Source organism: Musca vetustissima, unplaced genomic scaffold (genome assembly GCF_032173495.1).
Source record: "Musca vetustissima isolate MV318-11 ecotype Yass unplaced genomic scaffold, APGP_CSIRO_Mvet_v1 utg37007, whole genome shotgun sequence".
In the NCBI taxonomy this organism is placed as follows: domain Eukaryota; kingdom Metazoa; phylum Arthropoda; class Insecta; order Diptera; family Muscidae; genus Musca; species Musca vetustissima.
Genome location: NW_026882935.1, coordinates 25,473 through 43,373, shown reverse-complemented (window position 1 = coordinate 43,373; position 17,901 = coordinate 25,473). Strand labels below are relative to the sequence as shown.

Sequence of the window (17,901 nt, the reverse complement as noted above, 5' to 3'; positions counted from 1 at the left end):
AAGTTCCATGTAGTTCCAAAAGTCCTTATTTCTGGATTCCATGGCTTCTTCAGACAACATTCCTATGGGCAAAGCAGCACATTTAATTATATCAGCTCCATGCACTAATATTTTGTGTATGCTTGAAGGCATATAGAACCAAGAATATAATTCCACGAAAAGAATAAATGTTTCCTCAGCAAGTTTTTTAAAAGACTCTACGTTAATAGCATATCCACAGGCCATGGTTGAAAGGATGATACTAAGATTTTTAATTAATTTTTCATCAACACCAGTTATCGATGATGCCAAGCCAGGTTGGCTAAAAAACGCCTAGCAGTATTGCCATCGTTTGTTGTTCCGGATACTGACTTAGTTGTGTCAACAATAATGTGCATTACTTCCTTCAAATCATTAATGATACGTGCCTTCCTTTCTTCGAAAAGTGGCCGATCGGAGCTATTAATTTTCAACTTTTTCAAATCCAGACGGTATGAAATGTGCAATATACATCCTAAACATCGAATCCTTGCATGTAAGGTCATTGGAAAATCCATAACAGGTATAATAAAAGTCCATAAACTCCACCTCCACGCACAAAATTTCCGTTTGCTTATAGCGAAAACCATATATGTAGGTAAAATCGTGTATATATGAATGTTACACCAATGATATTTTTTCAGGGTTCATAAAGTAAACCCTTTACCTGCGGTATTTGAGAAGACTCTTACAACCGATTTCTTTGTAATTTCAATTTTTATTTAGAAAGACATTTGGAATAAATGCATATTCAGTGCATGAGTTTAAAATCAACGTTTGGAGCAGCTTACTTAAATCCCTCATTTTCATACTCACACCCAGTACTCTTGAACCTTAGGATGGACATTTTGAACTTGTTTTTTTTTTCTTATCTGCTATGCTGTGATCTATTCCAAGTCATATTTGATGAATTATATAAAAAAAATTCACAAATTTTTAATTTTATTTGAACAAAACCTTAAAAAAGCTTCCTACACAAAATTGGCATTTAAAAAAAAAAATGCCATAAATCCGAGAGTCGCAGGAAAAAATTTAGTATGATGTTCTAGACAGACACACAAGAAAAATAAAACAAAAATCAAAGCTGAACTCGACTGCACTCCATACTAAACCCCTATTTTAATTGAAGAAATTAAAAAAACGGACCTTACATATATTTAGCCTGAAACACCTAAATTAAAATAACTTATGGGTTATATAACTATACCATATAATTAAATACCAATACTATATATCCAAAATGGACAAAAATTTTTATAAAAATCGCAATTTTATATCTAAAAATTCCATTTTTAACGTTGGAAAAATTTTCTATTTTAAATGTACCGTTATTCCGTTCTAGTGCATACTTTAAAACTGCATTAATGTTTTAAAGTTTCCTTCAACTTCATTTTTTGATTTTCTGCGCGCTAGATCGGTATTTTTTCCCACTGTGCCATGGGTTCTGAGCAGACCAGTCGTGTCTATACACTTTCAGTCGATCTATTCTTTATAAAGGCTTGCTCATTATAGAATTGACTGTTGTTCCCGGTTTTCAATATTTTGAGTACACATTCCAAATACGCTGAGTATGTCATAAAATATCAAAAAAAAAAAAAACAATTAAATCTATTGTACTATTTTCAACTGTATGTCTGTGGCATTTCCTTGCCATAATCAAGACATTTGATGCAAAAATAGCGTTTAAAACTTCGTCCAAGAATGCAAAAAAAGACTTTTTGTCATCCATATTATATTTTTATAGGAAGCCCAAAACCATACAACAAGTCTTGTTTTTCGGTATTTCTTATTACCCTTTGGTTCATGCATGTTCTTAGGCTTCAGGCAAAAGTAGTTTGAACACTTATTTTACAAAAAGTTGTTTGAACACTTACATTCGTTCAACAATGTATGAACAATGATTTTCGGTTTCTTGTAGCGTTCGTTGGGGTTTTTGTCATGACTGGGTTTATCAACACAAAAACATGTTGCTTCTAAATGTAACATTTGTTGTAGAGTGGTAATTTTCAACAAAATTATATCATTAAACGCAAACAATAATTAAAGCATGCGATATAAGTGGGAATTTTGTTCTAGCGTTTTCTATGTCTTATTCTCGTAGTAGGGAAAAATATAACGTTTCATTAATTAAGGAGAACAATTTAAGGAAATATAATAAACATGTGTTGAAAATTATGTAAATATTTATTAATTAAATAATCAATTAGAATTAAATCTAGGGAAATCTTTAAATCAACGTAGAAAATAATTGTAATTTTTCTTACAATATTTTCCTTAACGATTAATATTAATTTAATTCTGAACATATTTAGCTTTTTTAGTTTTTTTCTAAATCATGGTTTTATTAAATAACACATACACCTATATTCCTCTTTGTATATAAATTGATGTACAAAAGCCAAAATAAATTCGAATTTTTAATGAAAAATACTTACACAAATGTTGTGGTTTTCTTAAGAAATATTTTCAACATTTTAACTAAATTTATTTACTAAAAAAATGTTCATAAGAAGAAACACTTAAGACAAGTGGAAAATTTATATAACAACAAACTAAATTTCCAAAATGAAAAACGATGTTTTTTCTTTTATTTATTTAATCTTCTAGAAAATATATATTAATTATCTACACCCTTACCTTCTTCTACTTACAGTGTGAACCCGGTTTGGGTGCCAGCGTTATGTACAATCTTCTCTATAATAAACCACAAAAACTTATGTTATTGGCCGGTTGTAGTACCGTCTGTACAACAGTAGCAGAAGCCGCAAAAATGTGGAATCTTATTGTGGTAAGTATTCGGAATGAATGGATGAATTCTTCAAGGATTCACGTTTAACCTCTTTGTATAATATTTAAAAAGAAGATTTAGTAGTTTTTGTTATAAATATATTATAAAATGTGTAATGCAAAAAACACACAAATCATAGACAGCAAATAAAAAGGAAATTTATTGAGTTCATATTAAGATTTATCGTTTTAGTAAGGTTTTTATTTGCAAAAGTTCAAAAATCGGACGGGGCCGACTATATGATACCCTTCACCACTTTGGGTACATACAAGAGATGCTAATATGTACAATATCATGCAGATAGAATAGAAAGCATTTTGGGGGACCATTGAAATTAAATCGAATGAAAATAACTGCGTGAAGTACATAGATATTTGTACTAAATTAAAATAACCCATACACATACCAATCTGAAATTTATAAAAAAATGAATATAAATCATTGAGCAATATATGTAGTATTGAGCAACCGTGGCACCCATCATTTGGTATGCTGCAAACAGTGCACTATCCGAAATTTATTTAGACGCAAAATCCAACACACGTTGTTCTAGGTTCGATTTGGTACGTTGTGTACTAATTCGAAAACATTGACTGTGCGGAGCTCCATCTACATAAAATCGGAAGAAAATTTTCAACAACATTTCGCGGACGTCAACATGCAGTAATTTCAGTACTCTGTCCAAAATTCTCAAACGGTCTCATTCGGATAAACATTGGTAGTATGGACCATTCAGTGTTGCCAAAACTTGATTGAGAAAAAATGCTAGATTTTATTGAAAAATATGCTAAAAAGTGCTAAAAATTATAGAAAAGTGCCAGAAAAAAGTGCTAAAAATGAATTTAAGAAAATTGATAATAGTTTATAATGAGGTCTATATTTCTTAAAATTTTAATTAATAGCTATGTTGTGAGAGTATTGCAAGTGTTTGTGCTTCAATAGTTTGTAACGAAGTATTGGTCCTGGGTTTACATTTTGGTATACGGATCGTTATATCCCGGATAGCTGAGGCGATATAGATGTATATGACTATCTGTATGACCATTAATATTTGTAAACAAAGTAAAGGTCATAGCTGTGAAACAAGTGTCACGATATTCTGCATATCCGATTCTGGCCAGTGAAGACACTTATTGTGTTTGGTAAAAACGGTCAATATTTGGCTGTTGAAGTCAACCAAAGCATTTCATATGTGTTTCTGGTCTCTCTAGAGGTCACAAAATTGTACATGGGGAAAATGCTAATGAAGTAATTTCAGAAGTAATAATTGAAGTAATTTTGCATAAAGTTCCGGTTTTGTTGAAGTGCGACATCTATCGGTTTTGAACGGATGATATTTAGAGTATGAAATAATCAACGAAAAAAACATGGCTGCTTTGATAATGATCTGTTAGACATTCCTAGTACCCTTGGATGTTTGTTATTGTTATTGTTATCAGTCTAAGTATTGGTCTAGCCCCCATATAACGGTACCCCCAATATTCGGTATTTTGGGTATTTTGTACACATTTTCCAGTCGAGTTGGCTGTAATTTATTATATAGTTATAAAAAATATAAAAAGTTCGGCCGTTCACATAGTTTTTTACTTGCTATAATCTGATAATTATTACAACATCAGAAGGTGGATATTTCGCAGAATATTTCACCGACACGGAAATTAGTTTCGCAGAAAATTTAAGACTTGTGGTAGTTACGTAATGTATCATATGGATAGCCCTGTGCGACTACACTGCTCCGCTCACTAGAAAAAACATTGGAAAATCAAATCAACCATGTGAAACACACGGAAACTTCAATATGATATCGAGAAACTGCAATTTTTTTGGAATGATACTAAAAATTTTGAAAAAAATCTTGGAACAAATTAAAAAAGGCTAAAAAAAAGTGCTAGGTGCTAGATCAATTTTGTTGGTGCTAAACGAGTTTAAAAAGTGCTAAATCTAGCACTAAAAGTGCTAAATTGGCAACACTGGGACCATTACATATAAATCGTTTCAAACTATATATGGGAGCTATACATAAATCTGAACCGATTCCAACAAAACTTCGCATACATCAATCCAGACCTAATTCAGTACGCTGTGCAAAATGTTAACTGAATCGGACCAATATTGGCGTATTGTGCTCCATTTACATAAAATCGGACGAAATTATATATGGGAGCTATATCTGAACCATTTCAACAAAATTTGGTATATATCAATCTAAACCTAATTCTCTGTGCAACATTTTGTCTCAATCGGGGGTTTGATGCACCAGTTACATAAAATCGGACGAAACTATGTATGGAAGCTATATCTAAATCTTAACCGATTTTCTCCAATTTCACTAGGGTTCGCCCTTGGGCCAAGTATGTGACATGTGCCAAATTTCCTCGAAATCGTATCATAAACGCGACCTGTACTTTTTTCACAAAAATGCATGGACGGACAGTAATATCAAATTATAGCCACTAAAATCTTAAATATGCTTTTCAAAATTATGTGTAAATCGGACAATCATAGCAACATTTACTTAAAATTTGCCGACAATATATATATGGGAGCTACATATAAATCTGAACTTTTTTTGGTATTGTCACAGCTACCATATGATATCAATATCAGAGTTTAAGATTTTATTTGGAGCTTTGAGATTTTAGAAAAAAAAAACATAATTAAAAGATGTTGTAATTTATATTCCGTGTGCATAGTGGTCTACAAAATTTTTAGCCACGTGGGGTAAGGACTTTGATGATAGTAACTGTCAGTATACCTTTGGTGGAGGGTATCCAATGTTCGGCCGAACTTAACGCTTTTTTCCATCGGCCATTTGAGTACAGGTATTTAGTTTAAGCCACAACACTCGTAAAATTTTTTTTAAATTTAAAAGTTCCCAAAAAACATTTATTTATAGTTCAGAGCACTTGAAACTTCATCCAATTATTATGAATGCGTTTCCAGGATGTACGTGAAGATTTTCTCAAGTTAGTAACAAAAGACAGCAGCAAAGTGAAAACTTCCAACACTTGCTATTGTTTATCGCTGATGACAATGCTTCGTATGCGCACACCATCATATTATATACGCTTTCCACGTTACATATGGTGATGTCTGCGTCACGTTGTTCAGCCAACGAGAAGCAACAATACCCCATGTGAAGCAATCAACAACAATAGGAGTAGCTTTACCACCCCAAAAGAGGATTCTTTACAAAAACACACTGATCACCACATTCAAGTTGTTGTTCTGCTAAATAGGTATTTGCGTAAAGGGGAGGGGAGTGTATGTATTGTATTGCATGAATTGTTTACCTTTATTCACAGAAAACTTATTTTGAAGTTTTTATGGTCTTTTCGTATACCGCAATCATGCGTCCCCTTTACCCAGCCTCTTAAAAGACCTAAAAGTTTAAGAAGATACGAATATTTTGCACTTTTCAACATGTTTACTTGACGTTGTATGTATATGTTTTGTTTTGCTGCGGATGCAACAATGACACCCAAGATACCTGTACGCACTTTCTCGTATTTACACTTTTCAACTCAAGTCCCATACACCTAAGAAAGAACAGTAAAGTTATGACCTAAAGTGGTTTATTCGGCATTTATTTTGTTTTGATTCAGACATCTCACTCGCTCCTCTTCACCTTTCTGCTTCCCAAATAGTTCAAAACCAATTTTATAAAGTGCCATTATGGTTTCATTGTAAAGTGGAATAACTTTGTTATGTTAATAACAAATTATATTATAATAAGATGTATTCAAGAGGATACCAAAACATTAAAAAACATTGTTTTAAAATCATTACTTATGAAGTACTTTTTTTAATAATAAAATTTTATATATTTTTTTTATTTACAGCTTTGTTATGGCGCCTCATCACCAGCTTTATCGGATCGCAGCCGCTTTCCCACATTATTTCGTACCCATCCATCGGCTACCGTTCATAATCCAACTAGAATTAAGTTAATGAAGAAATTTGGCTGGTCTCGTGTTGCCATTTTACAGCAGGCGGAAGAAGTTTTTATATCGGTAAGTTGAAAGGAATAAAAGGTTAAGAAATTTTAAATCTAAAAACCAGTAAGAAAAGTAGTAAAGTCGGACTATAAGAGACCCTTCACCACGTTAGGTATATTTTCCATGTGTGTTCGAAACGGCGACGTCTGTTAGGCGTCGCCATTAGGAAGGAACATTGACATGAAATTGAACGAACTAAAATATGCGATCTTTATCTATAAGTAAACCAACTAACATCTAACATTTCGTTCTGAAACCTATTCTAAATTTTGTAAATACAACAAACTTTACACACGCTATTTGGTATGTTTGTTGTACAATAAACATGAATAGGTCGAAATTATATATGGAAACTATGCTATATCAAAATCTAAACCGATTTCAAGAAACTTGTCCGAGATTAATTTATATTACTTTCAGTACGTTATGTCAATCGGCCTAGCTATGGCTATATAGTGCACCGTTTACTTAAAATCGGACGAAAGTATATACAGAAGATATATGTAAATCTGAACCGATTTCAAAAAAAACTTGACACACGAAAGGTTATAGTAACTTCAGTACATTGTACAAAATTGTGCCAGTCGGTCAAACTTTGAATCTTTAATGCACAATTTACATTAAATCGGGGAGCTATATCTAAATCTGAACAGATTTTCACGAAACTAAGCACACAACATTAATTCCTTACGCTACTCAGAAAATCGTGCAAATCGAAAGACATATACGGGGTTTTGTACTCCATTAACATAAAATCGGACGAAAATATGTATGGGAGCTATATCTAAATCTCTCGAAACTGGACACACGTCACTCTAGACCTGAAACGATTTTCACGAAACTTAACATACGTAAATCTAGACTCAATTCCGCTAACTATATGCATAAAATGCGACGAAAATATATATGGGAGATATAAATAAAACCGAATCAATTTTCACGAAACTTAGAACACATTATTCTAGAATAATTTGGTGCGCAATACTGAAATTCGTGCAATTCGAAAGATATATATGGACTTTGGTGCCCATTTACTTTAAATCGGATGAAAATATATATGTGAGTTATACCTAAATCTCTCGAAACTGGACATACGTCACTTTAGACCTGATTCAGTACCCTATGCCAAATTTAATGCTAATCGAAAGATATATAGGGACTTTGGTACCCATTTACCTTGAATCGGACGAATATATATATATATATATGAGCGATATCTATATCTGAACCGATTTTCACGAAACTTAGCACACATCATTTTGCACACACCTTGGTGCACCATTTACATTTAAGCGGATGAAACTATATATAGGAGCTATATCTAAATCTAAACCGATTTTCTTCAATTTCAATAGGGTTCGTGCATGGCCCAAATAAGTGACTTGTGCCAAATTTCATCCAGATCGGATCATAAATGCGACCTGGACTTTGTTTACAATGTAACATCTACACACGGACATGCATAAATCGACTCAGAAAGTGATTCTATGCATATTCTCCAAAGGAACCATGTGTCTATCTCGTTTTCTTTTGCCTGTTACAAACATATGCACAAAGTCAATATACCCTGTACCACAGTGTGGTAAAGAATATAAAAACTATAATTATAATAATAATTAGACTGTAATCGCTGCAATGAATAGCTGGTGAAATTACACAAAAAGAAGTATCTTTTGAATGTATACTCGCTTTAGTGCTAGTCGGCACCATTAGAAATATTTTATCCTAATGTGATTGGGAATGCATTTTAACCGCGTTGTTACATTAAGTGTTCTTAGATATTACGAACCAGAAATGTAGCTACTTGTCGAGGCGAAGTGTATATAATTAAGGAGGTATCCGACAAATAGTTCGAAATGTTACGGTTGGCATGGATTATCACTACAAGGTACGTAGATGAAATTTGCACCAAAACGACAAATGCGATTTTATGTGAATGACGCACCAAACTCGCAATGTTTGTCCGTTTGAAACAAAATTTTTCACATCGTACTAAATTGGGTTCAGATTGGTATATGGCAATTTTTGTTGCAGCCAATTCATATTTGGATATAGCTACATATATGTTTTCGTCCGATTTTATATAAATGGTGCACCAAACTCCCAATTGATATAAAATTATAGCTCCCATATGAACTTTCGTCCGATTTTATAAGAATAGTGCAACAGAGAACCTATGTTACCCTGTGCCAAATTCCATATACACGAAATTTGGCACAGGGTAACATGCTTTTGGATAAGTTTGAAATCGGTTTAGATGTAGATATGGCTCCCATATATACATTTATCCGATTTTCTGTAAATGCTGTATGCAAATGAAGCACCGAGGAGCCCACGTTCGTTCGCTTTTTATGAAACATTGTATATCGTATTGGATTGAAATAGAAATTTGTTGAAATCGTTCAGGTTTAAATGTAGCCTTTATATATTTTCATCCACTTTTATCTAAATGGTTTACCAAATAAATAAAAGTTGTCTGATGTGGACGAATTTTTGCACAACGTACAAAATTTAAAATATCGAGTATTGGATTTTGTAAAATATAATATGTTCATACGTATATATAACCTCTATATATTTTCGTCTGATAAAATTTTGGACAACGATCTTTGCTGCTGCATATCAAATTTTGTATGCTACGGTTACTCAACTAGGTCCAGATTTGTATATAGCTCCCGTACATAATTTTGCTTGATTTCATACAAATGTTATAACTTACAATTCCACAATACTGCTAATTCGGGAGAAAAACATGTCCAAACTCCCCAAAATACCGAAATTTGGTAGGTAGCGTTATGTGGAGGCTATCCTAAAAAAGTGATCATTTTCGGTAGGACCTATAGTACCGAATTGTATTTAAACTTTCCAAAATCTCCAAAATACCCAATATTAGGAAGTAAAGTTATAAAGTGGACCAACTTTGATTTTTTTCGGAGTAAACTTTTACGCCATACGATTCAAATTTTGTTATTTTACGCACAAAGTTTTGTTTCAGTCGATCCTCATTTTTAAAACAGCCATTTAAAAATGTTAGCCAGATCCCTTATCCGTGTAAAAATTGTGATGTTTGACATTCAATAGAGGCCTCTAGAGTGACTAGGAAACCATACAATAATAAGGCTTAGGGTCCATTCCATTCCCTAAGTATCATATGATCATTGGCGAAATGTGTAGGTGTCGACCTTGACCATAACGTGAATTTCCTTTAAAATTTCATAGCGATCCGCACGATGTTTTTACCTATTAATCTGGTAATGGTCTGATCCCTTTCTATGAAGATGTGATGTTCAGACCATAATTGTGACTTCTAGAGCGTGAAAAAAAAATTAGTTTGTGGACCATTTCATCCCCTAAACAATAACCGTTGACTACAAATTCAACCAATTCGTTTGGAAACGGTAACAAAAATTCCCAAACCATTGAAATTTTTATGGTCGTATTTGCAATACCAAACATCCTAGGAGTAGTAGCAGTGCATGTGCAAAATTTCGAAGGTCTATTTTAAATATTGCCAGCTCTATAGTGATTTCACAGACAAACAGACGGATATATATAAATTGACAGATAGTTTTATTGTTAACAAGAATATTAAGTGATTATTTACACTCTTTCGAGTCGAGCTTGATGATCTAAGTTTTGCAATGAAAAGGAAAGCCAGGAGAAGAACCTACGTACCCACCATTATGCGACGCGTTTCAGCATATTTTTCTTGACGTATGTACCAAAAATCGTGAATGTGAAAATAAAATTTTTTTTTCAAATTTTTTTCATGGAATTTTAAAGGAATTTTGTAATTTCTTATATGTACATTATGGGATCTGTGTAGAATATTTGGGTATAGCGGATTTGATATACTCTTCACCATATTAATTTCGGAAAAATTGGAAGTCAAATTTATGTTCTCAACGAATTTGGCGTAATAAGACTATCCCAGCCTTTGAAAATGCAAGTGCAATCTTCTGATTTGGCATTAGAAAGTCGTTTACAGGTCCTTTAATTGAAATATAAACAAATGATAATGTGGGAAAATCAACAGCATCTTTATACTCTACCAATTTTTTTTCTAGTTTCTTAACATGCAGTCGTATCACATGTGTAGATATAAATAATACGTATTTTTGGTTGCAACATGCATTTCGTTCTGAAAAACATATTTCAAAAGCTTTTGAAACATTTTGTCTAATATAATTTTGTTTATTTCCTGATTTGATTGCGTTTTGTTTTCCTTAAGCTGTCAGTAGTGATTTGCTACAAATTCATGTAAGCAAATTCTTATTATTTTGGGGCGGGAGGACCAAAAGGAAATTGAAGTGTAAACAGATAAACAAAAACAAAATATATGTATTCAGTGTATATATGTTGTATACATATTTGTTGATATAAATATTCCTTGTCGTTTGGTTTTGGTCTTCCTTGAGTGTGTGTGCGGCTGTGTGATATCTGTTTGCATCACGACACAAATTGATTACATTTCCCTCAGAGCCTTAACTATGCTTGAATATAAAATTATTATATTTATAATATTATTCATGACCAACTAAACCAATTTATGTTGTTTGTTTGTATGCATGTTTTTTCCAAAACATAGCTATAAAAGGCTTTTGGCCAGACCGCCTAGCTGAAAACTTAACAAAATAATTCAATTTTCTACTTTTATATCGCTCTTGTTATTGCCTTTTGAACATGTGCCTGCGATAGACGAGTACATACAAAATACTTGTAAAAAAATCATAGACACTTGTGATAGAACAATGAGAATTTTTTTTTTTCAACGCATCCACAGAATCTTCTGGTGACGACATTCCTTGACTACGCATTTTGTTTCTCTATGTGCGAGAATAAAATAAGTCACTAGGTACCAAAACATGGATTCTAGACATGTTTTCATCAGAATTGGATGTAATATGATGTACATCTTAGCATAGGTGTGAAGTTTTTTAAAGAATATTTTTTCAACCACCATCTGAGCCATAGTCGTGAATATTTTAAAATTACTATTGTCTACAAACATCTAAGCCATAGGCATGGAAATTTTGAAGAATATTTGGTCAAACAACATACGAGGTGTTATAATCTTGCAGAACATTTAAAATAGCTCTCATATACGGATGGTATATTTAGTTTGTTTTCCATTTCCACTCATCAAAATAATCATTTTTCTGTTAGCCCCCATGTAAAAATACCGCAAACATTTCGGAATTTTGGACACGTTTTTCTACTAAAATGGTTGTAATTTGGTATTTGGAATTTCCATTTGCTATGAAATCTCTTTACTAAAATTGTCGATATCGGACAAAAATTTAAGTATCTCAACCTATAATGTGCATAGTGGAATATAAATACTCTGTAAATATCCACTTTTTGGTATATCCTTATTATTATAATGCCGCCAATTATTCATTGAGGTATTGTGCTACAGTATTATATAGTTCCTTGTGTAGTGAGACACTTCATTGAAAGTAAATGTCAATACCATATATTGTAAATTATAGGAAATATGCCATCAAAAGTGGCTGCAATTCAGTGTCTATGATATCTTCGGAAAACATTGTTTACATAGGTTAATTTATGTCGAATGTCCCCTATCTAAAGATCAAACCCATTTTTGATTACATCGAAGTTTTCACGACAATTCTTTGCTGGAGGAATTTAAGGCTCTTTTCAGTTGTTAAAGATTTAAGTGCATAACCCACAGAAATGCAAAGGTCTCGCCCATCTTTTGGTATTCTGAAATTTCTTCCTCAGTTTCTTACTGAAGTGTTTGTTACTAGCATTCCGAGCTCTTAAAGGTTGGGAAACATTTTTGCAAAACTATTTCAATATAGGTTTTTACGTCCCATTTCCTATATTGTGAATTTTAGTTGAATATGCCCACAAAGCGGCTGAAATATGACATTCCAGATTCTTGTATGGGGAAAATGATATCTGCAGATAATTTTCGACATAGTACCACTATACAAAGCCACTAATTGTTCCGCACAATTTTCGGTATTTTGAAGGAATCTGGAAAGATAGGAAAAACATTTTGCGGACCAATTTAGAGTTTTAGGTACATTTCTCACCGAAGTGACGGTAATTTTGCACTCCAGGTTGTCAGTGATTTCACAATATAACAACACAGACCCCAAATGAAGATTCCGACTGATTTTATGACTTTGATTGCACATTGGTTATGGTTTTTACTTTTTGCAGAATGTTTCTTTCTCTTTTTTTCATTTATTGCGAAAGAAAAAAGGACTACTTATTTACTTTTTCATGTGTATGAATCAATGAATTTGTTGCGTAAAGGTAAAAATCATACGAAAACAAATTGTATTGAGGGTAGATAATATTTGGCATTATAATCAAATGAAATGCATGTGTGCTTGTGTGGGTGGTTTGGTATCCTATTTTTTTCTTTTCTTCATTTGATTGCTGCGAATACAAATGTAAATAACAGTCAATAAACGTATACGAAAACCAGTGAGCGGAAATTTTTTTCAAATTTTTTTCGGATGTTTATTCCGAGCCCGGGCAATATTTCGTGATATTTGCACCCTCTTGCCCGATTAGAGGTAAACAGCACCTCTTCCTCACACTTTTCCGAATATTACGAGTATTCAGTACAGCTATTGTCCAGATTCCCTTCACCGTGGGTTGTGTTGTGATGTTCGGCTTTCATTTGTGGTCTATAGATCGACTCGAAAATAACACAAAAAATTAAGTTTTCGTTCCACTTCATTCCAAAATTATTATCTGGTCATCACCGAAAATTATAGGCGTTGTCCTTGACCATAACTGGAACCTCATGGAACATTTCAAAGCGATCAGCGCTATAGTTCAGCTCTCCAGAGTGATAATGGGTTACTAAATAATATACAAATACGGAGATACCTGTAAACATTTAGGTGTAACTCTCTCATCCGAGCACATACAACAATATAATTGGTCTTAATTTAAAGGTCAACCACTCCTCTTGGATATAATATCAACTTCTCGGGTATATGTCCTTCAGGGGTAAATATATATGCCATAGTATAATAATTTTGTCATTTTTCACACAAAAGTCAGGGTCCATTTGACCCGCTAAATATTGACCGATCTTTATCAAAACATGCATGCTTATTCTTTGGCCTGATCCCCTTCTTCATGCAAAATTTCAAGATGTTCGAGCCATTATTGCGGCCTCTGGAGCGACCAGAAAAACCGACAAAAATTTAGTATTTGGTCCATTTCATCCCCTAAATATTAACCGACCTTTCCCAAAAACAATAGGGGTCTTCATTGGCCAGAACCCATCCTACATGCAAAATTTGGTGAAGATTGGTCCATAACTGTGGCCTGTATCGTGTTTACAAATTATAATGGACAGACGGACGGACGGACGGACACACATGTCTAGATCGACTCAGCTAGTCGAGATATGACGATCGGTATACTTAAAGGTGGGTCTAGGACCAATATTTCGCGGCGTTACAAACTTTTGGGGCTACACAAAGCTATAATACCCTGACAACATAGTTGTGTAGGGTATAATGAAAAGAAAACCTGTCATTTTTTTTCCACTGTAAAGACAACAAAGGATATTTATAAACAAGCTGTGGATTTTTTTCGGCTGCAAAATTTATATTCAAGATTTTTTTTAATAAACCATTGGGTAAATAACCTTTATAAAAATAAAATGAAAATATTTAATTTTGAAAACCTACAGGTACCGACTATTAGGTAGTTGTATTTGACTTTTCTTTATCATTCAACTCCCTACTATCTCCGACTATCGGGAGGTCTATATATGAAACATTAAGTAGTGGTGGTTAAAGATGGACGCTATTAAGGGAAACGTACCAAACCAATCGCCAGAAAGATGTATTCTCATGTAGACTTGGAAATAAATCGACTCAAAAGGCGAAGTTATGCAAAATCTTAAAAAGTAACTATGGGACTATCTAGTATCCGTTTGTATGTCACAAACATATGCAGAAGAAAAAATCCTGCAGTTACTAAATATTATATTCAACACATTAAAACGTACATATAAATGTTTAAATTTCGCGTACACATATTGTTGGATTCATAAATATGAAAAAATTAGACCATTTGTGTGGGAGGTACCATGGGTCCCATCTTCGAACTTGATATAGGCTTGATAAAGATAGGTTGTGCAAAATTTGGTTCAAATCGGACATTCCATTCGCCTGATATTGGATTCATAAATATGAAAAATTTAGACCATTTGTGGTGGAGGTACCAGCTGGAGTGGACCAATGGGTCCCATCTTCAATCTTGATTTAGGCTTGGAAATTGTTATAGGTTGTGTAAAGTATGGTTCAAATCGGACATTCCATTAGCCTGATATTGGATATATAAATATTGAAAATTTGGACCTTTTGTGGGGGAGATACCAGAAGAAGTGGAGCAATGGGTCCCATCTTCAAACTTGATCTAGACTTGGTAAAGGTTATAGGTCCAAATCGGACGTTTAGTCCATATCGGACATTCCATTAGTCTGATATTGCATTCATAAATATTGAAAATTTTGACCCTCTGTGGGGGAGGTACCAGAAGGAGTGGACCAATGGTCTAGGCTTGGTAAAGAGAATATTTTGAACAAAGTTTTGTTAAAATCGGATATTCCGTTTGCATGTTGATATAAAATTTATTTTTATCACAATTTTCACCATTTTGTGTGGGAGGTACAAGAAGTAGTGGACCGATAAGTAGTGGACCGATAATGCCCATCTTCCAACTTTAACTAAGTTTGAAAGAAATTTTAAGATGTGCATAGTTTGGATGAAACCGTGTATTCCCTTAGAGAGTTATCGTGCGCACCAGCCAGACAGACAGTCGGACAACGCACGGATGGACGGACATGTGTAAATCGATTTCTAATTTTCTGAAACGGATTTGATCCAAAGAAACAAGGGGCCTAAAACCAATATTTCGATGAGGCACATTTTCACCGTATCAAAGTGTATATACCCTCGTTAGCTGTAAGGCTGAAGTTATAAATATCATAACTACTATACTGCCATAATTTTATTTAAACTATAATCTCATATATGTTCACAAGTTTGCAAAATTTAATGCCATCAAACATTCTTGTTAAGATTTAGTAGCAACATCTGTGAGCATTTTACACAGTTTTCATATCTCTTATAATATAATATATTTTACATTCGCTATGAGTGAACATTTATACATATTATGTTCTATCATATATATGCTTCGTTTAAAATTTCACACACTTCTTCATCCATATTCCCAGATTGCACATTTGCTCTGATATACAACGTAATACACGAATTTCCATATAAACATGTAGAGTGAAAAATCTAATTTATAATTCAACAGACACACACACATTTACATTTAGTAAAATATATGGAATTAATCTATTCCTGCAACCCTTATTGTTGTTGCAATATGTTATAGGACAGCCAAAAATAAATTTTATTGTTCCAAGGATATCGAGAAAACCTGTAAAAACGTTGATAAGTTAATCGGGTCCGATATGGAGTGTATATTAAATTTGTCATTGCGTTTGCAACATCTCGAATTATTCACCGCATACCCTACAAAGTATATATGGGCATTTCCGGAAAAAGGTAAACCAAACCATCATGTTCTTAACGTAAAAACTAATTTAAAGACTATAAATGCAGACACTGCAAAATAAAGGCTTTGCTAAAGTCATATATATTGGAAGTCGTGTGAGTTTCCGCTCTTTTGTGGCTTTTATCTCGAAAGATAAAAATCGGAGGCCCTTAAATTTGTTATGTTTACCACTGCTAGTACTCCTAAAGTTCTACAAAAAAGTATTAAGGAAGAATTGTAAAAATTATGTCTGTTGCAATTGTGATAGAGATCACAATATTTAAGATAGACCTCTGAGATGGAATTTATCGGTCCACATCTTGGTGTAGCCTTTTTAACCGAATTGGCTGTAATTTTGTATTTTTGGTTCTCATTGAATATCGCATATACCTACAAAAAATTACTAGTATTGACCCAAGTAGCCTCATATAATGGTACGCCCAGTATTTGGTATTTTGCACACTTTTTCTAACCGAATTGGCTCTAATTTGGTATTTTGAGTTCTAATTGCCTAGCATATTCCCGTACCAACGGTAACGTCAACCACCAGTATTCCGTATTTTGGGGATTTTGGACAAGTTTTCAACCGTATTGACTGTAATTTAGTATTTTGAGTTCTCAATTTATATTATATGTCCGTACCAAAAATTATTAATATTGACCCAAGTTTCAGGGTCGCCCCGTATAACGTTACGTAGTTTATAGGTTCGGAACAAATTACTTCAATGAGTTATCAACTGAAAACCAAACCATCAACCATACTATGGCTGAAAATATAACAAATCCCTAATGGTTGCATTTTCTAAAACGTTTAATTTCTTAATAATCAAGCGATTAATAAACATTTCTATTATCCTTTGACATTATCTATTCATTATGTATCTTTTTGTGATTTATTTCCAGACGGTTGAAGACCTTGAGAATCGTTGTATGGAAGCAGGAATTGAAATCGTTACAAGACAATCATTTTTATCCGATCCAACTGATGCTGTACGGAATTTACGGCGACAGGATGCTCGTATTATTGTTGGCCTGTTTTATGTGGTGGCAGCCAGGCGGGTGCTCTGTGAAATGTACAAACAGCAGCTGTATGGCAGAGCATATGTGTGGTTTTTTATAGGTAAGTGGAAAAAAGGTTTTATATTATCTACAAAAATTTCGAATATACTTTTCTTGTTGTAAAAAGACTCTCAGCAATGACCTTAAAATTTGTTATTTAAATGTTAATAGCCATATATAAATTTCCATGAAAATTTAATTTTCTGTACGCTATTACACGTTTAGCCCATAATAATGTTTAAATAAATGTTTCTTGTAAAACTTTTCTAAACTATGTACTTAAGCTCCAATGCTTCTCAACTATCTGGATCATGAACTAAAACTCATTTTATTAAAGGCAACTGTGCTCGCTTTACTAACATAGATATCCGACAAGTGTATACTTGAGTGCAATTACCGCAAAAAATACAGGCAATGTGGATATTTTGTTAAACTCACACACACAGAGCCAAGGACTATGTGGAT

At 33.3% G+C, this 17,901-nt stretch overlaps 1 protein-coding gene across 1 annotated transcript in view; it reads left to right on the top strand.

The window, feature by feature from the left end:
• Positions 1 to 2,675: 2,675 nt before the first annotated feature.
• The window catches only part of LOC133329657 (gamma-aminobutyric acid type B receptor subunit 1), a 39,867-nt gene continuing 24,641 nt past the window's right edge, over positions 2,676 to 17,901 (top strand). The window contains exons 1-3 of the mRNA XM_061538134.1: positions 2,676 to 2,806; positions 6,649 to 6,819; positions 17,281 to 17,497. Of these exons, the coding sequence (XP_061394118.1) occupies positions 2,699 to 2,806; positions 6,649 to 6,819; positions 17,281 to 17,497 (496 nt within the window). The 5' untranslated portion in view covers positions 2,676 to 2,698. The remainder of the gene's footprint in view (positions 2,807 to 6,648; positions 6,820 to 17,280; positions 17,498 to 17,901) is intronic.